The following is a 28,000-nucleotide window of genomic DNA, read 5'->3' on the forward strand; positions in this document are numbered from 1 at the left end:
CAAACCCTTCAGAAACAAAACAAAATACATTTATTTATGCAGGTTTATTGCAAGGAGGTTTGTTCTTAGTTCAGTGCGTGGTCACAAGTGAAAAAGGAGTCAAAAGTCTTCAGAATTACCACAGGGCAGACTGGGAAAGGCATTTTTGCATGATGGCTACCTTAGCCCAGGATGTGACCGGAGCCAGCAGGTCTTTGGTTTTCATTACATTACATGTTTCAGAGCCAAAGCTTGCCTGCCCTCTCCTCTTCTCCTTTCCCTTTGCTTCCTTGACCCCCTGTGGTGATGTAAAGCAACTCCAGAGAACTCTTCAGGAGCTGGAGATGTGAAACCTGGGAGGTTGTAGTGGAAATGCTAAGTCATGGCTTGAAACAGTGATTGAGCACCTGGTAAGAAGGCAGGGCATATATGAAATCTGCTGAAATGATGGACTTCAACCTGGATCTCATCCATAAGTTTTGCCTGGGCCTGGTGTGTTCCTTTGACTAAGAACACAGGTATCCAAATCTAAACCAGGTTTAAGAGCTCCTTCCATGTCAATTAAGACAGGAACTTCTGTGGCAATGAACCACAAGTGAAGCCTAGGTACAGAAGCAGGCATAGGACTTGAAATCACAAGCCTTGCTTTTCTGCACTGGAAATGAAAAAAGCATAAGATGACCTGCTCAGACTTGCACATCTCCTTTCCACTTGTCATGCTTTCCTTATTCCTCTGGGAGACGTCAGATTCTTTTGCTGTTCTCCAGGACACCAGCTTCCCTGTGTTACTGAAACCAGCAGCAGTGAAGGTGGCATGGGCTGCTTGGCTGGCCTGGCAGTGCTGGGACTGGTGAATATATTCTGCTGAGCTGCCCTCAGCAAAACTGCACACCAATCTCATGGAAAATTACTTTGTCAGGCCTGGAATTCACATAATCCCTGCGGCATTACAAGAATTTAATTTCTACATGGTTCTGGGCTGTCCTTCCTGTGCCCTGCCATGGCACACTATCTAGTGCAATGGTTACTCAGGAGGTCCATGTAAGGCCAACTATAAACAGCATATCCTTTTGGAAACTCATTAATCTTCTTAAAGCTGCATGTTGGTTACTCTTAAAAAGAAAAAAAAGAGCTGAATGTAAAATGTTCATCAATTTGCCTTCTCTAAGGGCTTTGAGTGTTGCAGTAACTAAATTACAAAAGAAGTTTTAATACCAATAAGGTTAAAAAAGTCAAGCACACAAAAAGTTACAAAATGTAAATCCATTCTATGCACATTCACTTCTTTTGTGACTTAATGCCTGGCTTTTCTTAAGCCTTTGCCTCTCTGCTAAATTTATTATTCCATCTTTCCAGTCCTTAATTTCTTACATTCTTTGGAAGTCACTGCATTTTAATCTACACAGCATAAATAAGTAACATCTTACATTTAAATTACGGGCAGTCTTTATTATCTCTGAACCTAATGTACTGAATTCCAGATTTGCTAAAGAATTTAAGGTCTAGCGTTTTAGTTTCAGTAATGGGGAGTGATTTGCCCAAGTATCCAAAAAAGGTTAGAAATACTGGAATAAACACAAGACCATGAAGAGCCCCAAACAATATAACAAGAAACATGATCTTAAAAAACGTTCTGAAGATGTAGGTTTTTGCTGCAGCCAGGACAACTACTCCTAACACAGTAGATACTGCTCCTTGTAACACTGGGTAACCAAGCTGGTGCAGAGCTCCTATTGCCTTCTCATTGGCTGATGACTCTCCACTCGTAACAAAGGCATAGGAAATATGTGCAGAAAAGTCTACAGAAAATCCAATGCAAATGACCAGGTTAATCATGGATATGGAGTCGAGGCTGATGTCCCAAAATGTCATGAAACCAGCAACACCAACGATAACAGAAGCTATAGCAAAAGTCACCCACAAGCAACACAGTGGGCTGGGAATAAGCACAAGAGAGACCACGAGCATCGCCCCAGCAGCGATGACAACATTCTGAATGGTGTTCTGCACTATGACCAGGTACTGGTCGTAGTAGATGAATGCTGGATGGTACACCATGAGTGGAACTACGCACTGCTTGGCTCTGTCTCTTAACTGATTTAGCAGATTTTTCTCGTCAACGGCTGAGGTCACATTCACTGTCTGGATGAAGAAACGAGAAGCTGCTATTCCTTCTGCACTCTGGTTAATGTCCCACTCAAAACTGGGAAAGAACCGGAATAGTACAGCTAAGTTACTAATGAAAAGATCCTTAGTGCTTATATTTATTAAACCACTGCCAGCAATTTCTGTGTATACTCTCAGCCATGACAGCGAGAGGTTCCTGTCTACATAGTTAATGCTCTCTAAATTCTGTAGGCAAGCCTCAATGTCATTACGAACAGACTCGTCCCAGTAGTTTACGCTGTCAGTAACGACGACCATGACCCTGGGTCCGTATTCTGAGAAGTATTTGTCATCGTCGTCATAGTAGGCAATAACGTAAGAGTCATCACTAGCCAGATTTCGAAGATCTATGCCCTCCTTCATCTGGGTGCAGCCATAAACACTGCCACCCAAATACGCTCCGTACAGCAACACCACAAGAAGCTTGATCCATTTACCTGTCAAGAAAGGACCATAATACTTCTTGAAGAATATGCTCATGGGATGCTCGCTTTCTGTCCCACTGGTTTCTGGCTCCGGCAGCTCACTAGAACAGCTGCCTAAACAACACGCGTTGTACAAGCAGGATTTCTTCCCTACTTTCACTTGCACACACGTTAACCAGTGTCGGTTTCCGTTCACCCTTTTATGATTTAGCACGATAACTGCCCCAAAGAAGGTAATGACATAGACATAGCAGAAGACAAAGGCGGTGCCAGTATAGAGGCAGAACGACCTCACAGAAGGAAAAGAAGTCCAGGTGCCAATGAAGAAGGCCAAGACATCTGTGAGAGTGGTGATTGTCACAGAAAGCGCTGCTTCTCTGTAAGTCTCGGCCAGCCGAGATTTGGTGTCTGATTTGTCTGCCTTGCTTGAGCTTTGTTCCCAGGAAGAGATCAGGATAAACATGTCATCCACGCCAACTCCTGCAAGAGGAGAAAAAGTTAACTCTGCATGGCACAAGGCGGCTTCCACCGACACCCAGCAAAAGTACCAAAAAACAAAAGCAGCATTTAAAACTACACAGAATTTTCCAAAAGCAAGCGAGGCTACTTGCTTTAGTGCTGATGTGAGTTTAAGATACAAGAAAACACCAGCTTTTCTCCTTATACCAGAGCTCAACACACTTTTTCTACTTACCAAGAATAAGAAATGGAGCATTTGCTACAGTTGCCACAAATGGTATGCCACAGTACATCATCAATCCAAAGCTGCTTAATACAGCTAAACCGGAGGAAAGCACTCCACAACATGCAAGCCAGATGTTATTCCTTACACAGCTCAGCCTGAAAACGTTTTAAGGAACAGCTTACTTACACATCAAGTATTTGACCAAGACATCTGGCACGACAACTGAATTCTCTGCAGAGATACGGATCGTATCCCATCAGATTGTTCCCAAATGTCAGCATTAAGACAAAATGAATTTATAGGGCAGGTGCCACATATACTACTACTGCTGGCCAGTTACAGAGGGTAACCATGCACAAACCGCACAAAAGCAGACAGGATGCACGTGTACGTTGGAAAGAAGGAGCAAAGAAATGCTTTTTGCCAAAGGTTACGTTTCACGAGGGCGGCGTCTTCAGAACCGCTTCGCTCAGCAGCAGCCGAAGGAGCCCAAACCCCGCCGGAGCCGGAGCGGAAGCGCGGAGGCGGCTGCTCGCAGCCCCAGGTACTTTACCTCAGGCAAGAGACGACCGAAAAGGTGATCGTCAGGAAGTACGTGATGGAAAAGAGCGGGATCACGCTCTTGGTGTTTCCCTCAAACTCCTCTTGTCTGGACAACGAGGTGAAGTACGTCACCTGGAGCGAAAACAGCGCCAAGTCAGAGCACGCCTTTCCGCCCCGCGCGCCGCTCGGCCCCGCTCCGCCGCAGCCGCAGCCCCCCGCCCCGGCGCTACCTCGACGGCCGTGAGGTTCAGCTCCTGCAGCTTCTCCGGGAAGACGCGCAGGAACGTCTCCAGCCACGCCCGGCTCTCGCCCGCCGCGCCGCCGTCCTCCCGCAGGTAATACATCAGCTTCATGGCTCGCGCCCGCTCCACACGCCCGCTGCCGTCCGTCTGCACGCCGCCCAGCGCGGTGCCCAGGAACGCGTCGCCGCCGCCGCCGCCGCCGGGGAAGGGCAGCTGGGGCAGGGCGCTGCCGTTGGCCAGCAGCGGCAGCAGCGGGTTGGCGCTGGCGCAGGCGTCGCCGCTGCGGGCGCAGAGCCGCTCGTAGCCGAGGGCGCGCACCGCGCCGTCCAGCAGCAGCACTTCGTCCCGCGCCGGCCGGTCGAGCACCGAGGCGTTCCCCGCGGCCACGGCGATGAGCGCCGCGTAGGCGCCCTCCGTGGGCAGCCGCTCGGCGGAGAAGCGCTCCGAATCGTTGGTGGGGAAGTACCGCTGCACGAAGTCGCGCTCGGCCTTGGCGGGCCCGCCCGTTGGCGTGAACTGGCCCTCGATGTCGTTCGTCTGTAGGTCCGGCAGGAAGACGAAGCCGGCGCCCAGCCCGGCCGAGAGCAGCGGCGGCAGCAGCACGAAGGGCCAGGGGCAGGCGGCCACGACGCGCCCCAGCGCTTCGAAGAGCCGCGTCAGTGGCCGCTCCACGCAGTTGGTGTTGCTGCAGGAGCAGCGCTCGCGGGGGGACCGCGGCTGCCCCATGGCCGAGGCGGCGGCTCCTGCTCGCGGGCGCACCTCACGCCGAAGCTCGGCCTTTCGCCCCGCGGGAAGAGCACCTCCTTTTCCCGCCGCGTAGCGCAGGCACTGAGCGCTCCCCAGCCGCGCCGCTGCAGGCCGTCCCCCTGCCGGCCGGTGGCCGCGCCCTCCGCCCTTCCCGCGCCCTTCTCCGCACCCTTCGGCATGCAGGTGGGGCTGCTCGCTCTGCGCCCGGTGTCGGGTGTCGGACGGGTGCCCCGCTGCCGGGCACGGCCGTGGCTGAGGGCCGGCGGTCCGCCCGTACCCTCTGGCAGCGCGTGGCGATGGCGCACGAAGCGTAACGCTTCTCCCAGCCAAAAGCAGTGCGTGGCTTTCGGCGCTGTGAGGAGCCGAACAAACTCAGTGAGGGGGCTGAGGATGTAGGGTGTGCGCAGGGGAAGAGTAAGGAGAAAAGGACGTGGGAACTGCAGCAAATTGGGCTGGCGCGGTTGGCTCTGGAGAGCTTCTGTGTAGCTCATGGCTGCGAGTCCAGGTTGCTATGACTGAGTGCTGTAAAAAAGTTGGGGTTTGATTTTTACAGTTATAGGAGTAGACTGGAAATGTAACAGCTCTTGTGCACACCAGCAGGGCCCAAATATCTCTTGTCTGTAGATATAAAGGTTCATTTCTGTGTGTCTTTTTGGAACTGCTGGACAGAGGGGTGCTTCTTTATCCAGGCTACCTGTGGAAAGTGCTTTGCCAGATGTCTATGGACAAACATGCAGTCCTGAGCCTCTTGACAAACAACCCAGGCGCAATAAAGTGTGTGCACAAGAGCAGTTATAAACAGATACATTTTTTTCATCTTACTCTTGCTGCCATAAGGCAGTGTCAGGTATGCCCACACCATTTCTGAAGGAAATTTGACTAACATGTTCTTTACAGTGCCCACTATTGTACCCTACAGTGACAGGGAAGCTTCTTCCTTGCCTGACGCAGACTTTCCACCTGCCTGGATGGGGCGGATGTGCTCTGTTGGTTGCCTATTTGCTGTCTCTGTTTGCATGCATGACTGCCATCAAAGATAGGTCTTTGCCTCCTGTGCTTGGCAGCAACAATCTATCCACGACTTTAAATCATGTGCAGATAATGAGAGTGATGGGGATGTAGCCTGGTGATGAGCACAGCTATGTGGTGAGTGAATTCATGATTTCTTCCAGCGAAGCTTATCTGCTTAGATAATAACCATTCTGAAGAGAACCTTGAAGTTACTCTGGCTCCAGGACGTGGAATGAGCTGATATTTATTCAGATTCAAGATCTGCTCTTCCTTGCTTTTGTTACACACAGTGATTCTGCGGAATTGCCATTCACTGAGCAGTGTCAGAATGAGTCAGAGTGAGTGACTGCTGCTCTTCTGATCGATGGTGAGAGAGGTATTTGCTCTGATTATGTGCCTTAGGCCATCCAAGAGAGGACAGTGTCAATGCAGGCAGTCAAATCATATGAAAAACTGTGACAGTTTTTATGTGATATATCAGAGTTGTTGATACGTGTTAGGTATGTTGTGGGGCTTCTCAGGAATTTCTGTGTTTAGTTGAGTTTTTTATTTTTAGGAAGCATGAAGTTGCATGTAGATTTTTAACTGATTAAATCACAGGTATCCAACATTTTGGCTTGTCTGGGCTGCAATGTGTGAAAAGGAATTTGTCTTGGACCACATAAAAAATACAGAATGTATTTAATGTATTTACTTATAGAAGTAAAAAAACATCTTCATATATATATATATTTAAAAACATTAAAAAAAGGAAGAAAAACATAAAACTAGTAGGATATTTGACCTTGTTTTTATGAAACTAGTGCAACTAATGATATGATGGAAGTGGTTGCAATTCTTAGTGAGTTCTCAAGGTGCTCATCAGAGATTTTTTGATGAAATTTTGCTCTTCCTGTGCTTTGTCCTTGAAAATATTTGTTCACAAATGTACGTGCTGCCAATAAGTGAGGACATAGTTGAAGACTAATTCTAAACAAACTGATCTATGGTCGTATTAGGTATCAGAAGAATAAATACTTAGTAGGGGACTTCCCAGAGCCAGTCGGCCTTGAAGGGAAAATTAATCATGATATGCTGGGGACGTTGCTGACTTAGCAAGAAAACCCAAGCTCCATGAATCCTTATAATTGTATGAAAATTACCAACAAATCATTGTGAGGGGAACAGACTGGAAAATTATTTCCTCTTTGACTTTTGTATATAAATATTGTGTGGGTAGTTTTGTGTGGTGCTTGATCTAAGAGAAACCACTGAGCACCTTGACCTGCACAATGTTGAAATAAATAAGCAGTGTCTCTCCTGAGTTCGCGATGACTGACTCATTGCATGGCAATGACAAATCCACTTTTTTGGACAACAACGTGAGTAAGGTGTGACTGTGGGGATATTTTTCTCTGGTTAGAAGAGGTCTTATAGAAGTCTGGTAAAGAGATGTGATAAAATTTTTGAATTGAATATCTGATTGCAGCTCTGTATGCTCCATTTGAAAACTTTTAGTTAAAGTTTTTATGTCAATGGAAAACAGAGACACAAATACGCCAAGAATTGGTGATTTTTTCAGCAATCTATTGAAATCTATTCTCAAATCCCTTTATCAAAACAGAAAACAAGACTGCATACTTTCCACTGTTTGCAGGACCGTGTTTAGGCGAAGTATCAGAATTTGCCATTATTTGCCATAGGCTGGATATGCCCATGCTAGGTGATAAGCTGCTTTTATTGCATGTAGGTTGCCCAAAAGCAGTGCCTCCTATTTATTTCCATGAAAACTAAAACAGGTGCAAAGAACACAATAATACTGTTTGATAGAGCACCTTCTCAGCTGCAAACACTATTTTTTAACATAGTGACTGCCATTGGCTATGCATTTGACTAGTGATGCCATGCTCTTAAAAATCTGCACCAGTGGAGGTGACCCACTGTCACTGTCACCACTGCTGAAGCACACCACCTACGCCTCACTGTGCTTACATCCACTGGTCTCCATAAACATTCAGCAAGCATCAATGAATGTCAACAGGTGCAATTTTTTTCTGCATGGAGGAAAAAAGACAGGGATCTCTTGGAAAGAGTCCAGCGGAGGGCCACAAAGATGGTGAGGGGCCTGGAGCATCTCTCCTATGAGGAAAGGCTGAGTGAACTGGGTCTGTTCAGCCTTGAGAAAAGAAGACTGAGAGGGGACCTGATCCAGGTCTATAAATATCTACGGTGTGGGGGGCAGAATGGCGAGGACAGATTCTTTTCAGTGGTGAGTGGAGACAGGACAAGGGAAAATGGCTGGAAACTGCAGCATAGGAAGTTCTGCACAAATGTGCACAAGAACTTCTTTACAGTGAGGTGACGGAGCACTGGAACAGGCTGCCCAGGGAGGTGGTGGAGTCTCCTTCTCTGGAGATGTTCAAGACCTGCCTGGATGCCTACCTGTGCGACCTGCTGTAGGGAACCTGCTTTGGCAGGGGGGTTGGACTCGATGATCTCTGGAGGTCCCTTCCAACCCCTACAATTCTGTGATTCTGTGATTCTGTGAATTCAGTTCCACAACTTCGTTGCATACACGCTTCCATGCCAGACACCATTCTGTCAGACTACCCCTCTGCTGCCATCTGTCACATGGCAACAGCATGTTGCCAGGAATATTGGTGGGAAGGCTCCATCTCTGCTACCATACCACCAACATCTGCCTTTGATGTCCTGGGCCAACATTCCTATTTCTTTCAGAACAGCCCCTGCACATGAGAATGATGGTCAGAATTTCAGCTTGTTAATATATTGATTACCAGAAAGACAAGGCGAGTTGCTTGATTATATTATTTAAGCTTCAGGAATATTTCTTTTAGAGCTGACATAAATAACAATTCCTGTCTGCTCTGTGATTTCAGAATCATGAAGACTGCTCTGAATTACACTTTTAAAACCCTGCAGTGCCATAAGTACTATGTAATGTGAGGATTATGAAGAACCTCATCAACTTTTGTATCTACACTCCCTATATAAGATTTATAGATTTTTTTCCCCTCAATAAATATTGATTATTTCAAAACTTCTGTGAAAAGTGTAGGAAGTCAACCTCTTTAAATGATATCTTATCAGTGACAGGGATGTTATCTTTACAGACTGCTGTTTCATTGCATGTTTGTAAGCTTCCTTGTAAAATTCCCGGTAGGGTCAAATAAGGGTAACAAATGAGGTAACTCCAGTATTTATGATGTTATCTATATAACCTATAAATTTTATAGCTGTCCCCGTTTCATTTACAGGAAAATAACAGTATCAAAACTATGGATCAAAACTTTCTGCTAATCAATGTCTGTGCCATTTTTCCTGTAACAGGAGAACATTAACAAAGTTATCTCCTTCTTCTCACATCAGTCAAGGTTCCCGGCATATATATTTGTTTGTTATCAGTGTACTCTCTGAGCAACATATCCTGCTGTTGCTGTTGCACATTCGGAGTGCATGAAGTCTACATGTGTGAATCTGCATCTGTGTATTTTTAACTACCCATTGATTTAAACTTTTGGAGGAAAATATAATAAATGCAAAAATGTCAGTACTTGGATAACCTGCTTTTCTTACAGTATATTAGAAATCTGTAGAGAATTTGAGCTTGCTGAGTTCCTGTAAACTTGAAGTGCACTTGAAAGTGCTCCTGAGCTGAACCTCTCTTTGTTCACTGGAGGATTTATTTTCATGCTTAGGTAAAAGAAAATCTCTAGCTGACATCCAATTTCAAACATGAGATCTTCCTGGGTGTCTTCTGACCACAGCTCCTTTTTAGCCCCAGTGTATGTGCACAGTTTTATTCTCTTGGAAATACTGTGGGACAATTCAGCCTCCTGCCACAATTTCTCATATTAACTGGCTGTTTGCTACAGCGCATAGGTGATGTGCACAAGTGTGGGATTTTCAGCTCATTTCAGTACCTCAGTAGGTAGAATGATCACATCAAGTACAAAGCGGCTTCACAAATGTCATTGTTTGGTCTATAGTTTGTTTTTCATTTTGTCTCCCTTTCCCCCTCCGTGGTGTGTTTGTACATTTCCTAAAATCCTATTAGTGAAGTAGCAACAGGTGGTTGTATGCTTTAGATCTAGGATTACTATCTGATGTTGTTTGTGCTTTCTTAGGTAAATCTGAAATATCACTGTCATTGAATGACAGCCTTTTTTTGTGTGTAGGAAAGCCAAGATACGCTGACAATGGGGAGGTTCCCTAGGGCTTCTGTTCTGTCTCTCAGAAGCATTCTAAGAGTGAACCTGTTTGTACTTTCAAATTACCTGAAATTCTTGTGAGACAAAATTCCTGTTCCACTATCTACCTGACATGTACTGATGGTGAGAACTAAAGACAAGATGATACCTGGAATCAGCCATAATGTGGAAACCTACTCTACCATCAATTGCAATGGGAACTCATGTGAACGACAAAATAAGAGCTGACCTGGCAATTTGTACCTTGCCTTAAGCATGGAGTCCCAGGGACAGCAAGGCCAGGGACTTCCCCAAAACCGCTTCAGATTTCAAGCCTTAGACCACACAAATCTGAGTGAGAGGTGGGACAACAAGGAAGAGGCTGTGTCAGTCCTGAGGGCATCGCCCCAGGGGTTTGGCTGCCAGGGCCCTGGGCACGCAGGACAAAGTCACAGCTGACAGCAGCCCCAGTGTTTGGGAGGTGGGCAGAGGCTCCCAGCTGTGCTGTGGGAAGGCTGCAGCCAAGGTGCAGTCATGGATTGTGGAAACTGCCTGTTTCTGGCTACGGCCCACAGCCTGGGCCCAGACCCCAACCACAAGACTTGGCCTGGACTTGTCCCTGGCCCCAGCCTGTCCCAGAGTCCATGGTGGTGCCCAGTGCCCGGGGCTGGGGCTGCTAAAAGGATGGATGCTCATCTACTAGATGATTTCCAAAGATGTCTTCCAATCCCTTTGATTCTGTGACTTCATAGCATTGAAACTGACAGTGCCTTATATACAGAGAATAAAATTACATCTAAATTTATTACTCATTTCCCTCTCTGAGCAATTATCCTCTGATTTAAAAATTTTGTAACTTCACTCTTTTCTTTTTCCTTGCTGTTCACCTACTGAAATACTGTTTAGAGAAATCTTTCCTGCTAGGCTAGGAATCTTGAAAGATTACTGTTTTTAAAAAGCAAAATGTAATCCCATCGCTGCTATTTCTCATTTATCTTTCTTGGATACAAATTGCCTACTTACTGAGCTCTTTCCCTCCATTTTTCTGGATCATTCCACAAGTGCTCAGTGCCTCCTCCTGGAGTGGTATTAATGACATCCATCTCACCTACATTTAGATGTCTGCAGTGTAGCTAACTTTATCTGAGTGAGCTAAGTTCTCATTGTTTTTGGAGGTCTAAATGTTGGGAACGGAGGCTGGAAACTGCATTGGTCAAATGGGCAGCTCTGCAAAACTCCTCTACTTTTGTGGACAGGCTGTCCACAAGCTGTAAAAGACACTTTGACACTCATCTTCCTGATGACTATACTGTCATTATCTAGTGTGACAATTAGTCATTTGGCAATTCTATGTAAACGCTCTTCAATTTACGTGTGCAACATTTAGTATTTAAGTCTGCAGTTGAACCCAACTTCATAGAATTGTAGAATCATAGAATCAGAATCATAGAATTATAGAATCATAGAATGGCTTGGGTTAGAAGGGACCTCAAGGATCATGAATCTCCAACACCCCTGCCACAGGCAGGGCTACCAACCTCCCCATTTAATACCAGACCAGGCTGCCCAGGGCCCCGTTCAGCGTGGCCCTGAACACCTCCAGGGACGGGGCATCCACAACCTCTCTGGGCAGCCTGTTCCCGCACTTCACCACTCTCATAATAAAGAACTTCTCCCTGATATCCAACCTAAGTTTTCCTTCCCACGACTTAAAATCATTTCCCTTGTACTGCCATTATCCACCCTTTCAAAGAGTTGACTCCCCTCCTGTTTATAGGCTCCCTTTAGATACTGAAAGGCTGCAGTGAGGTCACCCCACAGCCTTCTCTACTTCAGACTGAATCGAGCCCAGTTCCCTCAGCCTGTCTTTGTAGGGGAGGTGCTCCATCCCTCTAATATTCTTTTTGGCTCTCCTCTGGACCTTCTCTAACAGCGCTCTGTCTTTCTTGTATAGGGGCCCCAGACCTGGATGCAGCACTCCAGATGGGGCCTCAGGAGGGCAGAGTACAGAGGGACAATGACCTCAGTGTCCCTGCTGGCCGCCCAATTCATGCCTGCCATTTCCATAAAGTCTGCTTACAGGAAATATTTCTTGTAAGGGAGTGATCTGAGAGTAAAGCAAGTTAGGCTGTCCAGATTATTCAGGTTCATTTTAATATTACAGTGCTGAATATTAGAATATGCTTCCTTCTAGGTTGATTTTTTATGCTGTAAAAGTCAAGGAATGCCATTTCACTTCACACTTTGAACCTTTTTTACAGCTTTCAAAAGAAGCCATAAGTTCTTTACACTTGCTTGATACTTCTGTTTAATGATATAATCAACTGCCTCTTTGGGAAGCAGATTTATTTCATGTGAAGTCAGTATCAATTACAGTCATGGGTAATTTTATGTTTATGACATTATTTTACCATCAAAGACAGACTTCCAGCTTAGGACAGACTTAGGTTTTCAAAGCAGCATAGTATGATTTCTGATTGTTTTCTGAATGCAACAGAGAGAATTTAATCCTCAATCCAGCCTGTGTGACAGGCAGAACCGTGCCTTGGTCAAGCAAATACCATTCCCTAGGCTGGGAGAAAAAATTGCCAGTGAATTTTGGAGAATGCAGAAAGTCCTAGGCCTTTTCATTTATGCAGTACCTACACAGATAAACCGTGCTATAAGCTGAGCTCTGAACCTTGAGAAGATTCAAAGTGAAAAACAACAGCAAAAGCAGAAGTTGCCAAACTTCTGCATCTTTTGCCTGGGACCTCCTTGAACAGAGCAAGTGCTGAGCTACCCATACAAACAGTGAGGCAGCCACATCTTCACCAGTACTATATGTCCAGAGGCTGCATGCAGCATTTCCTTGCCCATCTTTTTTTCTGCCCAGAAAGTCTTTATGCTGTGTAGTGGACCTCTGTTCTGTGCTGGTTTCTGCTGGGTTTGGTTGGGATGGAGTTAATGTTTTCCAGAGCAGCCTGCCTGGTGCTGTGGTTTAGATTTGTTACCCAGAAGCAGTTGCAAATATGCCTCTGTTTTAGATGTTGAGCATCAAGACCTTCTGTTTATCTATCAAAGTGGAGGGTTGTTAGGGTAGTATGGTTAGGTCATGGTTTGACTTGATGATCTTCAAGGTCTTTTCCAACCTGAGTGATTCTATGATTCTATGATTCTGCTATTTCCATGAATAGGCTGGGGATGAGCATGAGGACAGAGGAGCAGGGGGCACATCTGGGACGTCTGACCTGAATTAACCCAGGAGATATCCAACAGAATATAACACTATGCTCTGTGATAAAACTATGTGGAAGGTAGCCATTGCTCGGAGTCTGACTGCTCATCAGTATGCACGTGAGAGGTGGCTAATGATTGCCTTTGCTTTACCTGTTTGTTTTTTCCTTTTTCTTCTTTACCTTGACCCATGAGCTTTTCTTGCTTTTTTGGATTCTATTTCCCCATTCTGCTTGGAGGAGATGGGGTCTTAGTTGCTGGCTGAGTTCAGCCCACCACAAGCTGTCACATTTATTTAATTATGAATAAAAATGACTTTATCTTTGCCCTTGCAGCAGGTATTCAGGTCTGCAGTGCCATGTTATGAGGGGCAAAGCTGGGTCACTTATGCTCCACTGCCTAGCATTAAAATCTAGCTCACAGATATATATTTCTCTGTATGTGTACATGTATATAGTATTTAATTATAGCTCACTTCTAAGAAGTGTTGAGTTTCTTCTGTGGCATACAAGTATGTTACAATGTGATAATATCAGGAGGGTTTGTTGTGTAGAGTCAGTGAGGGAATTATGCAGTTTTTTTATGCAGAGCACTTGGGTTCTCTCTTGAGCAAACTTGAGAGAATTTTTGGAGGAGTTTCTCCATAAGTGTACCCAATCAACATCCTCTACCTATTTGCCTACAGTTTCTCTTTGTATGAGGCATGAAACACACTCATGTTGCCTTCCACTTGGGTGCAGGCAGGTCCAGAGGAAAAAAAAGGTAACACAGAGGCACCATCAGCCATCTTAGTTTGGTATGTAGAGTCAGTGAGGGAATTACACAGTTTTCTAGAAGCATGGTATATTGCTGTCCTCCTTTGCTAATGTTTGTGGTTTTCTTTTTTTTTTATTATTCCCAACACAGCAGAAAATTCCAAATATTGCCAGCACTGTGTAAATTCTGTTGATAGGTCACCAATGACTCTCTGGGAGAAAGCAAAGGCAAATTAATACATTTAGGAGCAGTGCCATTTTTGCACAGCACAGCACATCACATTTTGGCATTGCTTGCTGAAGAGGTCTGTGGATTTAGAAGAAGAACTATGGCTAAAAAGAGGAAAAAACTGCTATTTGATGGATAGCTCCAGTTGAACATTCGGCATGAAACTGTGTTAAGGACCAATTTTTTTTGTTCTATTTTTTTTTTGCTCCTTTGTTGTTTCAGGCCCTCAGCCTGATCTCAGCAAAATCAGGCTGACATCTTTTACTCTCACATCCTTTACCTTCTGTTTGTAAGTATATTCTTGCAGGTCAGCAGTGCTCATACAACAGACTGATAACTGTTCATCAGTCTTCTGCTTTGGATCAGTGACATTAACAGCACTTCCCTATCAGTATCTGAGTAGTGCACAAACTGGTTTAATTTGCATTGAAATTCATAGTTGTGCAGGATTCATTTCAGTACTCCTTCCAATACTGAACCAATACCTCAACACATGGCTCGGCATTTCTTACTTTCAGAACTAACAGTGAAAATGTCAGGATTGCTCTTTAGACACGTGCAAAATACAGGGAGACTCAACTTATCTTTGGAGTAGCCACCTTGTGAATCAGCCTCGTGATGCTGTGGGCAGAGTCCGTGGGTTAATTGACTTGAAGAAATGGCATAAATAATCCCAGTAATGCCAGAATACAGGAAAGCATTTTACAGCTATGAAAGTGAGCAGATTTGGGGCTTTTCAGAGCAGGTTTCAAAGCTATTTAGTGACAGTATACGTTGTTTTCTTTTACTCAGGGCAGTGATTTCTTCTTTCTTTTTTGGAAAGAGGTTTGTTCCACAGCCAGGGGAGGCACTAACATCAGGGAAGATGCTGACATGTGGACTCTCCTGGCTCCTCAAAGACTGTGCTTCCGTTGGCAAGTAAGAGAAGGAGAAAGATGAGTTTGGGTAGTTGGGATGAAACCAGCTGGGGAAGAGTTAAAAAGGCATCTAGCAGAGGCTGGGGGATGTGATGCCTTCAGAGTTTGCTTCTAGATGTTAGATAAGAGTGGGAGTTAGATAAGACAGATTTTATTTTTGTCCTGATGTAACACTTGATTGCATTTACTGCCTTCAAGGAGCGAATGTTGAACTTTAGTCATGGAGAGGGCTGCTGACTAATCATAATGTAATGACTCATTTGCTTTTTTCTTCTAAAAGGCGTTCACATTTTTGCCACGTTCTAGCATGGATTTGAATAAGAAACCTCCCAGAATGCTATATAAAGGACTTCCAAAGACTCAGCGTGTTAGTAACCCCTACTGGAATCACATAAGGTAAGAGTTATGAATCTCTATGAATTGGATAGTTTTGTAACTGTCGTACTTAGTGTTAAAAAAGGAAATCCTTTCTTTTTCTATCAAATGCTATTTAAGTGCTTACTTAAAACCCATGCTTTCCAGTGTCTTTGTGGTAAGAATATCAGTGTTGGGCTTTGCAACTTCACATTGGCAGTGAAATTAAAATATGCAATAGAAATAACATGGAAATCAATAGAGCAAAAGTAGAAATTAAAAGGAAATTTAACTTCAAATTAAATAATGCCTAAATTATGAAATGGAAATAAATAGAAACTGAAATTCAAACTATAAATTAATGAAGAGATTAATAGAAATAGAAACTGGATTCTCAAGTTAGCATGGGGGAAAAGATCCCAAATCACAGACCTGTTAATGATCATATTTATTTCTGACTCTTTGGAAGGGATCTCCAGTCCTAAAAACAGAGGTGATTTGGAAAGAACAAGAAGCAAACTCTTTTTATGGAATTTCAGGATTATTATGATTGTTAAAATAGAATCTAAACCTAGAAAGCTAGATCCTGGCTTGGTTTTATTTGCTAGTTTGCCCCCTTACTTCCCTTCTCACAGTATGAATCGTTACAGTTGTTTTAATTACCCATTCCAAAGATAACCTCCCAAAAATCATAGATGTGATCTGTAGGGCTGTGAATCAGCTTTGTTTCTCCTTCACTGCAGTCAGTGACTCTGAAGAGGTCTTTGGGACCTACTGTGCTATCATGGAGATGATAATCTTATCATTGCCAAGCATTAAAAAAAAATTCCTTTCAGTGTGAATCTTCTCAGCTTTCTAGGCTGAAGGAAGCGCAGCAAGGGATCTGAGGCAGGCATTCTTTGGATTAAACACATTTTTGTCTCCCAATTTGAATTCCAGAATTCTCTTATGGAACTTCACCAGAGGAAGGCAATTTAGAGAAAAGCTAGGCAGCCATGGGATCCAGCAAAGCAATGCCCAGAATAGGATTTTCTCTCCAAGCGCTTTTTCAGAGTGTGGATGAAGCAACTTTTGTTCCTTCCCTTATTTGATAGTTTGTTGACTGTTTAGCTGGTCTGATTTTAACTGGTAACATGCAGAGCCTGCTTGGTAACTGCGTGTTACGCTGAAGAGCAGACGAGGTGGTGATGGGTGTATCTGAGGCTAAACAGCAAAAAGAGTGTCTGTGGATTAGGGAGTCTGAGGAATTAGTTAGGGACTTTCCTCTAAATGTAGAGCGAATGAGAAATACCCCTCAGGTTGGCCACCTTTCTCATTGCAGCCAAAAATAAGTCATTCAAAATAAGCCAACCTTTGAGCAAATATGTGTACTTAGGTGAAGATCATCTTTTAAACTAATATTTATCTTACGGTCAGTGTAAAGTTGTTTGATCTGAGTTTTGTCTCTAACTGCGTTGTGCTGCCCAGGTGATGAAGATGGAGACAGGAGATGAAATTGCTATTGTGGGAATAGCATGCAACTTTCCCGGAGGTAAGATTTGAGTAAATAGAAAGCAGGATGCTGACTGAATATTGAAAAGCACAGTCACTTGTTAGCATTGATGTGGAGTAAAATAGCATGTTTCCCCCTTAATTTTGCAGAGTTCATGGCTTTGCTACTTGTAGGATCTTTTTGAATGATCTCAGTGTGGTGAAAATGAGTTTGTTTGAATTTGTCCACTGAGAGTGAGAGCTGCAGTGTTTGCTGTGGGCAGGGCTTTGAGCTGCATGCATGAAACTCATGCAGACAAACCAAACGTGTCAGGGATGATTTGGGGTTATTGCACGTGCACTGGCCAGATGATCATGCACAGGTGTAGGACTGTGCATCCATAGGGACGTTTGTATTGTTAGGTTAGATGGATGGAGACATTTAGGTAGCTGGCTGGTGGACTGAGCGTGGGTGTTTAGCCTCAGGTGAGATTGCTGTTGTCCAGTAACTATTCCTGACAGTTCCAGTGCCCGATGTCCCACATCAGCTAGAGCTGAGCTGGTCAGTACTTGGTCATGTAACAGGTTAGCACTGCTTCCAGAGTGAGCGTGGATGAGGACATACGAATAGTGGAGAAAGCTGAAGCTGGGAGGAGATGAAATGTGTGTTGGAACATTGATGCCATGTTATTTTGCTATCTGCCATGTTATTTTTCTGAAACAATCTTCAGAGTTTTCAAGGAATTAATTTGGTGGGTTAACTTGCTTTTAAGCATGTAGTGAAAAGATGAGTCATTCCTTCCCATATTTGTGTCACCAAACCATGATGGTTTGTTTATCTGTAGCAATTACATTTCAGCTGCCTAGATTCATATGTAGGAGTTTCAGGTAACAGAATGTGTTTTTCTGAATGAGCATGACAAAAGGGAATGCATAATGTAATCTTCTTTGCCATATTTGTACAATAGGTGAAGGAATTGAGAATTTCTGGAAAGTGCTGGAGGAAGGCAAAAACTGCACAGTGGAAATCCCCCCAGAGAGATTTAATACCGAAGAGTGGTACGATCCAGACAGTAACAAGCCAGGAAAAATGTATACAACACGAGCTGCTCTTCTCAATGAGTGAGTGTGTTCCTGTGCTGTGCTACAGATTTTTTTCTGTATCTAGTCTGATGTGTCCAGCCTTTCAGAGAGAGCAAGCTGCAGGGAGATATTATGAATTGGACGTAGAAACAGTTTTCTTTCATCTCACACAATGAACTTGTAGTTTTCAAATTGCAGGAATTCCTGTATCATGACAGTTCTGAGCACATTTCTTTGCAGGCCACGATCTTTGAATGCATAATGCAACTTTACGACCAAACTTGTCATGTGTTGGGATACAACCAGTCGTGCAATGGATGTGTATTTTTGAGTACACACATGCACCTGCGTTAGGTATGAAGGTGTGCATTTCAGATCTGAGGTGGGCTACAGCTGCCAAAGGATTTGTAAAGCCCAGTTATGGCCTGTGGAAGAATGCGGCAGAGTATGGACCCAGAGTACAGTCTGCCTTATGAGTCTTGCCCAGTTTCATTTCGAAGGTTGACCAGATCTGCTGGACCTCAGGCACTAATCTTGTGTACATAAATACTGGTTTAAGATCCTTCTGAACAAAGAAGTCATGGAGATTTGAACTGTGGTGTGTATCTTTTCACTTGTGCCCCAGTGTTTCCTGTCAAATTATATTAGATATGTGCTTTTTTTTTCTTTTTTCTCCAATATATACAGACAGAATTAATCTTATCAGGCCCTGGGAAGAACACTTAATGGGTTAGGATCAGAATTACTCAAAGTTTTTTTTCTCCTTTCAGATATTTTGTTTTTTGCTTAATTCAAGAGGTGACAGAAAGCCATACAAATGTGATCTTGGAATAAAAGCTAAAATCTGGGCTTAATTATTTTTAACTGTGGGTCTATTTTAAAGATTTTTAAGAGAGAAACACTACAAAAACACAATATATTTTTAGATTATTGTTAGAGAAAAAGAAAGGTATCTTCTGGGAGCATCTGAGCTGATCCCATACATGTTTAAATTGTACAGAATTGTACAGTCATATGTCTATATTGTCTTTAAATTGTTTAGAAGATAGTCATAACTTGTTGACTAGGTCAACACTGCAGCAAAGCGGGTCTCATTGTGCAAGTTTTGATAGCGTGAGGAATGCTGTTGGTACCAGTACAATAATCTACCAGTGTGTAAAAAAAAATGAAAATCAGTGAATGGCATTCTATCTGAAATGTAGAATAGTTGATAAAAATATATATTTTTTGTGGCAGAAAATAAAGCATTCTTGGTCCAGTCTTTTTTTTTAATTTCATAAATGTGAAGTGTGTTCTCAGTATCACTGCTTTGCTTTTTGTGACATTGCAAAAGAAAAAGCTGGTAATCTATGTATTGCATACATATTGTGCTTTTTTCTAATTCATGTATTTTAGATTTAACACATTTGACAACCAAGTATTTGGAATAAATAGTATGGAAGCTGAATGCATGGATCCACAACAGAAGTTATTGATAGAATGCACATACAAAGCACTGGAGGATGCAGGAGTCCCTGTAGAAGCCATCAGTGGCACCAAAACAGGTGTTTTTGTTGGTAAGAGAAAAATTGTGGTGAAGAATATCCATTCTACCCTCATGAAATTGATCACCCCTTTGTAAACTGTGTGTCGCTGCCTAGGAGATGTTAAGGCTACTGTATTATGACTAGTTATTTTTGAAGACAGACTATTGGGTCACTATAGAAATTCATAACATAATTGATGTATCTAATTTTAGGTGTCCCTGTTAATATCTTGAGGCACCAGTGTTGGCACAGAAAACGATCTCAACTCCGCCTAGCCCTTTCTGCTAAACACATTGATGTTTAGCAGTATACTGTGGTTAAGGTGTTGTGGAGGTTAAGATAGTTTGAAAGCAGCAGAAATTCTTATGTAGATATTGGTATACTACCAAGGTGTACTTGTCCAACTGCTGATTGTCATAGAATCATAAAATCATAGAATGGCTTAGGTTGAAAGGAACCTCAAGACTCATCAGGTTTCAACCTACATGTCACAGGCAGGGTTGCCAACCTCTAGATCAAGTCTTAGATCAGGCTGCCCATGGCCCCGTCCAGCCCCCCTCCATGGCCCCCCTCCAGCTTGGCCTTAAACAGCTCCAGGGATGGGACATCCACAACCTTTCTGGGCAACTTGTGCCCAGAAAACCAGTGCCCACCTCACCACTCTCTCAGTAAAAAAACTTCCTGTCATCTAATCTAAGTCTCCCCTCTTTTAGTTTAAAGCCATCCCCCCCTTGTCCTATCACTATCTACCTGCATAAAAAAAATTCATTTCCCTTATGTTCGTTGTCTTCCTTTAAATATTGGAAGGCTGCAATGAGGTCTCCCTGCAGCCTTTTCTTTTCTGGGCTGAACAAGCCCACTTCTTCAGCCTGCCTCCACTGGAGAGGTTCTCCAACTCTCTGATCATCTTTCCTTCCCACCAGGTGCTCAGTCACTGTTTCAGGCTGTGACTTAGCATTTCCACTGCAAGGGTATACACTCAGTCCTATCATCTATGTTATTAATAAAGATGTTAAGGAATATCAGTCCCAAGACAAACCCCGGGGGAATACTACTTGCTTTGTACCTTCGCCTGGACATAGAACCATTGACCACAACCCTCTGGCTGTGGCCTTCCAATCAATTCCTTATATACCAAATAGTCCACCCTTCAAATCTTTTTATCCCCTATTTAGATATAAGGATGTGGAATCAAGTTCAAGGTTGTACATTCCTTTGTTTTGGTCAGAGTAATGTGACATGTATTTGTATTGTTACAGGCCTTATGAATCGAGACTTTGAAATCATAAGAAGCAAATCAGTAAGTGAAATAAATCACTATGTTGGTACAGGAACAGCAATGAGCATAGCTGCTAATAGGGTCTCCTTCACATTTAATCTGACTGGACCATCGCTGACAATTGACACTGCTTGTTCATCATTTCTTTTTGCCCTGCATTACGCCTTGCGAGCAATGAAATCAGGTAATGAGACTGAAGAGAAGGTAGGCAAAGAAATTAGAATTAATGCTGTATGAAATTGCAGAGGTATATATATATTATCCTGGGATTTGTATCACATAACTTCTGAAGTTATGTTTTCTAGCTATTGTGAAGAACTAAGTTACAATATTATTTCATGTTTTTATTCTTCCTGAGGTGTGATTAATACCTTCATGTTCACCAGTAGGTGCTTTAATGGATTCCAGTGCCTCAGAAATATGCACTGTACCTGCAGAAGCAGTAATCTTTTACTGTGAGGAATTCTGTTACTTTCTCTAACATAGCCTGATGCAATTTTAGATAACTGTATTGGGTACTTTTTCAACAACCAATCACAATGACAGATTCCAATCTTAACAATTAAAATATCACAACTAACTTTTAGTATCAGTGAAGTCTTTCTGTAATATCTGTCTTTTCAATCAACTAAGTTACAGTTAATGTGTTTCTTTCTGTGACCTTGAACATCTCAACTGGAATATGTTTCTGTTTTACTCCAGGAGATTGTGAGGCAGCTATTTGTGGTGGTGTGAACAGCATAATCGCTCCCAGTACTTTTGTGTCTCTCAGTAAAGCAAAAATGATCGCTCCAGATGGGATGAGTAAACCCTTTTCCAAAAAGGCAGATGGCTACGGAAGGGGAGAAGGCTGTGGTGTTGTTTTCCTCAAACCACTGAAAAAGGTAAGACTGTTTGTGAAGAAGCCTAAAATAAGCCTGGCTTCTTACCTGAATTTTGTGTATCCATTTCTTGTAATTATTGTAGCAAAAAGCATTTCTAATATAAGCTTATTATTAGCATTAGGAAAACATTTATGCTTTTCTTCTAGCGTGGGAAAGATCAGAAATGTAAGAATCATAGAATCGTAGAATCATAGAATCATAGAATCATAGAATCATAGAATCATAGAATCACAAGGTTGGAAACGACCTACAAGATCATCTAGTTCAACCGTCTCCTCATCACCATTGCCACCACTAAAGGTTACTTTTCCTCGCAGATAGATAAAGCATGAGATGATTAAAGATGATTTTCTGTTTCTATGAAACAGGCAATGGAAGACCACAGCAAAATTTGGGGTGTTATAAACATCAGTGCAGTCAATCAGAATGGTAGGTCTACAACGCCGATCACAAGGCCGTCTCAAATAGAGCAGGAGAAGTTGCTGCGCAGCATTTATGAAGGTCATGTGGATCCCTCAGTTGTGCAGTATATTGAAGCTCACGGGACGGGAACTGCTGCTGGAGACCCCACGGAAGCTGAAAGCCTTGGCAATGTCATCTGTAAAAACAGACCTTCACAAGTTCCTGCTCTGAAAATTGGTTCGGTGAAAGGAAATATTGGCCACACTGAATCAGCTGCTGGAGCAGCAGGTTTGATCAAAGTGCTTCTGATGATGCATCATGGGAAGATTGTTCCATCTTTGCATTACTCCAAGGAGATGAGCAGCATCGATACAGAGAAGTTAAACCTTGCCATTCCCACCGCGGTGGAGCCCTGGGAAGATTCCGGTGAGTACGGAAGAGTAGCTGGCATCAACTGCTTTGGATTTGGAGGAACCAATGCCCATGTTGTAGTCAGGCAGGTTAAGCAGCCAGAGCCTCTTCCTGCCTTTAAGAGGCCGCTGGAATTAGTCCTGCTGTCCGCAGCATCAGCTAAGTCCCTTCAGATGACAATGGCAGACACAGCTGCGCATCTGAGTACAAGAAACTGCATAACTCTGCCAAGCGTGGCCTATACATCTGCCTGCAGAAGAAGCCATGCCAACTACAGGTACCGAAAAGCATTTGTGGCAAACTCTCTCCGACACTTGCAGCAAGAAGTTACGTCGGCAGCAAGCACTGACTTTGCCACGTCCAAGGTGGAGCCTCAGCTGGTGTTTGTGTTCTGTGGCAACGGCGTAACACTGAAGGAGTTCAGTGAGGCACTGCTGAGCTCAGAGCCGGTGTTCAGGGACAAGTGTAAGGAAGTAGAAGCGCTCTTTCGGAAACACGCTCCCATCAGCCTTCTGCCAGCAAGAGGTCGCAGCTCAAAGGAGTTGCTGAATCCAGAACTCTCCCAGCCCATGCTCTTTGCCCTGCAGGTTGCCTTAGCTTCTCTTCTAAAGTACTGGGGCATTAAGCCAGTGGCTGCAGTTGGCCATTCCGTGGGGGAAGTTGCCGCAGCACATTTTGCAGGGTACCTTTCCCTGGCAGATGCGGTCAAAGTGATATATCACCGGAGCAGGCTGCAGGCCAAGACTGCCAGGGGCAGAATGCTGGTGGTTGGAAACATCCCCGTTCAAGAGATTGCTGAACATCTGCATCGCTACTCGGGAAAGGTGTGCATTGCAGCTTTCAACAGCCCAGTTTCCTGCACCTTGTCTGGAAATCCAGATGATGTGGACTTGGTCCAGAAAGATTTAGCAGAAGCTTTCAGCCACAGAAACATCTTTCTTCATGTCTTGAATGTCCCAGCTGCCTACCACAGCCCTAGCATGGATGTGATACTTGGGGAGTTGGAGCAAAGCGTAGAGCCTTTAGAGGTACAGAAGGGTGATGTTGAAGTAATTTCAACTCTGACCGGGGCAGCTGCTTCTGCAAATGACTTCACTCGTGGCAAATTCTGGGCCCAGCATACTCGTGAGCCAGTTGCTTTCACTCAAGCCATAGCGACTGCAGCTAGAGACAGGGAAAATGTAGTGTTTGTTGAAATAAGTCCTCATAGAGCGTTGCAGAGAAATATAAAAGAGACTCTAGGGAAAGTCACCAAGGTTTTCCCTTCTCTGCAGTCCGATGCAGAGTATCAGGCACTCTTTAGTTTGGTCGGAAATCTGTTTGAATTGGGCTATAATCCCAACTGGCACCACTTTTATGATGGATATCAAAGCATTCCAGTAACCATTCCACGATATCAATTTGATCGTAAAAGAGCTGTGGCTTCTCTGGATACCCGCCAACAAGCAAATCAAAGAGACGTTGGCTCTGGTCATCCTTTGATTTATGTCATCAACAGTGACAACACGCAGTTTGGCTGCCTGCTCTCCCAGGACACCACATCCTACTTATATGAGCACAAGAACAACGGTGTGGCTTTAGTTCCTGGTGCTTTTTATGTGGAGCTTGGTCTGGCCTGCGTGATGAGCAGCTCAGGACCTAAAATGCCTCTGAGTGCTTGCCAGATGAGCGTCAGTTTTTCAGCGCCGTGCGTTCTCACACAGAGTTCCCAAGTCTTGAATATCAATCTGAGTCCACAAAAAGCAGCGACAGCCTTTGAGATACTCTCTTCCTCCAACGCAGTTTACGCTTCAGGCCAAGTTAGAAAGGTGCCTGAGGCTGTGGTGGAAGAAAGCACCATCTCCTTCCAAGAGGTCTATCACAGATGCACGTCAGTGATTAGCACAGAGAAGGTCTATGAAGCACTGTCTCAGATTGGCTTTCAGTATGGCTCCGTATTCAGGCAGCTCAGGGATGTGCATTATTGCCAGGAACTAAAGGAAGCTATAACAAGCATCAAGGTGAACAAGGAGACTCTCGGAGAGATGTACAGCTACTGTATCCACCCAGTGCTGCTGGACTGTTTTATGCAGATGACTGCTGTCGTGATCTCGAGCACGCAGCAGTCCAGAGCAGGCTTTCCTTCAGGGATAGGCAGCCTGGTGGTGCTGCGACCTCTGGAGGAAGAAATGATGATATATATGAGAACAAGCAAATCCATTGGGAACTGCTTTGAGGTCTGTGGATGCTTCATGGACAAACACGGGTCCGTTTTGGCTGAACTCAAGCGTGTTGCCATCACTTTCATGAAACCAGCGTCTTCCAGAGACAATGAGTTCATGTTTGAGAACAAGTGGTCGGAAGTTTCTCCGTCAAAGATGATCGGTCATGTAGAAGCAGTGCCTAGAGTCCTAGTGTTCGCTGACAAATTTGGGATAGCTGAGCAACTCAGAAAATATTTGCATCCTGATTCCAGATACGTTATGTATGAAGACTGGGAATCCCTCTTGGAAGTCCACGCGGGGAATAAGATGAAAGCAGAGGTTGAGGATTACGATGAAGTTCTCTTCCTGTGGGGAATTCAAAAGGTGAATGAAGAGCTCCCAAGTAAGGTGGTCGACCAGCTCTCCAAGTGTTGTGAAGCCTATCGCCAAGTTATCGTGGCGTTAAGAGAGAAAAGTTCTCCCTGTTCAATCCGAGTGATCAGCTACAGAACAACAGAAAGAAATGTAGACCACGTTAACTGTGGGTTTGCATTGCATGGCATGACCAGAACTTGTGTTGTTGAAGTTCCAGAAATCACGTTTCAGATAATTGACCTCAGCTCTTCCAGCTCCCTGGACATCTCAACATTATCAGATGTCCTTGTCAAATACAGAGGAAAGGATTATCCGGAAGTCTACATCAGCCAAGGAAGAATTTATGCATCTGAAATCAAACGCACTCCTTTTGTAGATGAAGATTACAGCCAGCATGTACGGTCTCTCCAGAATTCAGAAACATTCACTTTGTACACTGCTGATCCATACTCAGCAAAAGACTTGTCTGCTGAACTATCCACCAGCACTGCTACTCAACTGGAAAATCAAAGTGTTGAGATTCAAGTGGATAAGATCTGTATCCACTCTGAAGATTATTTTCCCATTAGTGTTTCTAGTCGTAACTTTGGCAATACACTCTACTGGAATTCCCAAGCAGCAGACAAACACAGACTTTTAGCTCTTGATTTCAGTGGCACAGTCATTGCAATAGGCACAGCTGTGAAGAAGGTTAAAGTGGGTGATCGCGTGGTTTCATGTTATCCGGCAGCTGCATCATCCAGAATTCAGGTCCCAGGAACTGTTTGTTTAAATGTAAAGAAATTTCCGTGCTTTCAGACCGTCCCTTGTGTGTCCTACTTCATCATTGCATGGGAGATCTTAAATCAGAGGTTACCCAAGGGGAAGCACGGCAGAACTTTGGGAATTATTTCTACAGAACCATCATCAGTGTTATGCCGTGTTCTTTCTGTGGCAGCAGAAGAGGTGGGCTGGAAAACAGTACTTGCAAGGCCCACTCCTGATATGTTGCAGCATGTAAATGCATGCAATGCCCTTGTTGTTCTTCCTTCAGTAGGGAGATTGTCTCAGGAGGATTTGGCACACATGTACTGTCTGAAAGATGTGGTGATAGTATGTGGCCATCAGCAATCGGAATGTATTCAGAGCGTCAGTGGACTTGATCATGAACATATCAGCTTTCATATTCTCATCCTTAGCAGTATCTTCCAGAAGGCATCTCTAAAGGAACTCCAAAAGGCGGTGCGGGTGTGGATCAGTTCTTTAGATATGAAACGGTTCAGACATCTACCAGGCTCTGTCTTCCAGCAAACTGAGAACTTTGAAAGGCCGCAGCCTGTGGTGTGCTCTTTTACCTGCAAATCTGTCCCACTTGCTGTACTGAGAAAGCAGAAGGACATCCCTGTTCTTTCAGATATCCCACTGTATGGATCTGAGAAGAAGATATTTAAGCCGAACGCTGTTTACGTAGTAGCAGGGGGGCTCACTGGCCTTGGCTTTGAAACTGTGAAATTCATTGCGGCGAATGGAGGAGGGTGTATTGCAATACTGTCCAGGAAAATTCCGAGCAAGGAGAAGCAAGAAGAGATGAGGGATTTGCAGATGAAGTATGAAGGCAGCAAAATAGTGTTTGTGCAGTGTGACATTACTTTGACCAGCGATGTTGAGGAAGCTTTCCAAATCATTGCAAAATTATTTGAAGGGTGTCCAATCAAAGGTGTCTTTCAAAGTGCTGTTGTTTTACACGATGGTCGTCTTGAAGTTCTGAAGCTGGCTGACTTTCAGAAAGTGCTAAGCCCCAAAGTGGCAGGGACCCTAAATTTTCATTGGGCTACAAGAGGCCAACAGCTTGACTACTTTGTGTGCTACTCCTCCGTTACTTCCTTTCTAGGAAACTCCACGCAGGCAAACTACGCAGCTGCAAACTCTTTCCTGGACGTCTTCTGCCTCTACAGGAGGAACTGTGGTCTTTCGGGCCAATCCATCAACTGGGGTGCTTTGAACCTCGGCGTATTGCTCAATCAAAACCAGATTCAGAACATTCTGGGATCCAAGGGCATAGATATTCTGGAAGTGCATGAGATTCATGAGTATCTCAAGAAGAGCTTACTTTCAAATAACCCTCAGCAAGCTGTTGTCAAATTAAATTTTAAAACTTTATTTAATCATGTTTTTGCTCGGATTATTTCACTTAAAAATCGGTTTACATCACTCATGTTAGAAGAATTTGGAAGCAAGCTTGAACCCCCTGAGAAATCTCAAGTCCAGGACACTGCTTCAGTCAAGTCTGAAGACTATATTACCTCACTGATGGCTGACCTCACTGGACTGAACCCAGATGAACTGGCCATGAATACTCCACTTTCATCATTGGGCATCGACTCTATGTTAGCCATGACAATTCAGAACCGCGTCTTTCAAGAAAGAAAGGTGGACATACCTCTTCTGAAACTACTTGATCCTCACACCACTCTGTCAAGTTTAGTAGTAGTTTTAGGAGAAACAACCAATGCAGATGGAACTGTAGAGAAAAAAATGTCTGCAGTTGCAAGTGGAGAACATGAGATTCGGTTGTAGGAATCATTTCTTTCAATAATTATGTAAAGATGATTAGACCCTTTGCAGGATCTCAATAATTTTCTGATTCTTGTTACAGGTATAAATTGGACATCTTTTAATGACTGTTTTTAGGTGTTGTGAATTTAAGGGTTTTCTTTTTCAACAATTCAGAATTTGTATTTTGCTTATACAAAAATTTTAAAAATTGTCAGTAAAACAACTGTATTTGTTAGCCTTTTATGAAAGAGCATATAAATGAAAATAGTAACATTTTTTAAAATGTAAAACTGCAAGTGTATCTCTGTGCTGTTTTAGTTTTTATCCTTCCTGCACCCTCCAATTTTAAATGTTCCTAATAACAACAATTACCCTTACTTTACTTCCAAGAGA

General features: G+C 43.7%; 2 protein-coding genes across 3 annotated transcripts; one reads left to right on the top strand and one right to left on the bottom strand.

The window, feature by feature from the left end:
- Positions 1–25: 25 nt before the first annotated feature.
- LOC122159670 (patched domain-containing protein 3-like) lies at positions 26–4,766 on the bottom strand. Its single transcript, XM_042817462.1, has 4 exons — positions 4,029–4,766; positions 3,809–3,930; positions 3,265–3,410; positions 26–3,050 (listed from the first exon to the last, which is right to left on the bottom strand). Exons 1-4 carry the CDS (start codon positions 4,764–4,766, stop codon positions 1,414–1,416), a joined length of 2,643 nt encoding a protein of 880 aa, XP_042673396.1. The 3' UTR covers positions 26–1,413.
- On the top strand, positions 4,061–27,957 carry LOC122159669 (phthioceranic/hydroxyphthioceranic acid synthase-like). 2 transcript variants are annotated; one of them, XM_042817461.1, is made up of 8 exons: positions 4,061–4,133; positions 15,386–15,501; positions 16,927–16,990; positions 17,898–18,051; positions 19,408–19,568; positions 20,798–21,001; positions 21,520–21,701; positions 22,070–27,957. In XM_042817461.1, exons 3-8 carry the CDS (start codon positions 16,930–16,932, stop codon positions 27,626–27,628), a joined length of 6,321 nt encoding a protein of 2,106 aa, XP_042673395.1. In that variant the 5' UTR covers positions 4,061–4,133; positions 15,386–15,501; positions 16,927–16,929; the 3' UTR covers positions 27,629–27,957. The 2 variants fall into 2 exon arrangements, with proteins under 2 accessions (XP_042673395.1, XP_042673393.1); XM_042817459.1 differs by lacking the exon at positions 4,061–4,133 and adding an exon at positions 15,039–15,106.
- Positions 27,958–28,000: the final 43 nt, after the last annotated feature.

The sequence above is a fragment of the Centrocercus urophasianus genome, unplaced genomic scaffold, assembly GCF_019232065.1.
Source record: "Centrocercus urophasianus isolate 14NV4802_14NV808 unplaced genomic scaffold, USGS_Curo_1.0 seq_16, whole genome shotgun sequence".
In the NCBI taxonomy this organism is placed as follows: domain Eukaryota; kingdom Metazoa; phylum Chordata; class Aves; order Galliformes; family Phasianidae; genus Centrocercus; species Centrocercus urophasianus.

What these genes read in the sequence shown, in the direction of transcription:
- LOC122159670 (XM_042817462.1), bottom strand. Translation starts at nt 4,766, where the DNA reads ATGGGGCAGCCGCGGTCCCCCCGCGAGCGCTGCTCCTGCAGCAACACC. An exon ending in TGAACCTCACGGCCGTCGAG is followed by an intron (nt 3,931 to 4,028) that starts GTAGCGCCGGGG and finishes TTTTCGCTCCAG; the next exon opens with GTGACGTACTTCACCTCGTT. An exon ending in TCGGTCGTCTCTTGCCTGAG is followed by an intron (nt 3,411 to 3,808) that starts GTAAAGTACCTG and finishes AAACGTTTTCAG; the next exon opens with GCTGAGCTGTGTAAGGAATA.
- LOC122159669 (XM_042817461.1), top strand. Translation starts at nt 16,930, where the DNA reads ATGAAGATGGAGACAGGAGATGAAATTGCTATTGTGGGAATAGCATGC. An exon ending in CGAGCTGCTCTTCTCAATGA is followed by an intron (nt 18,052 to 19,407) that starts GTGAGTGTGTTC and finishes CATGTATTTTAG; the next exon opens with ATTTAACACATTTGACAACC. An exon ending in TCCTCAAACCACTGAAAAAG is followed by an intron (nt 21,702 to 22,069) that starts GTAAGACTGTTT and finishes TCTATGAAACAG; the next exon opens with GCAATGGAAGACCACAGCAA.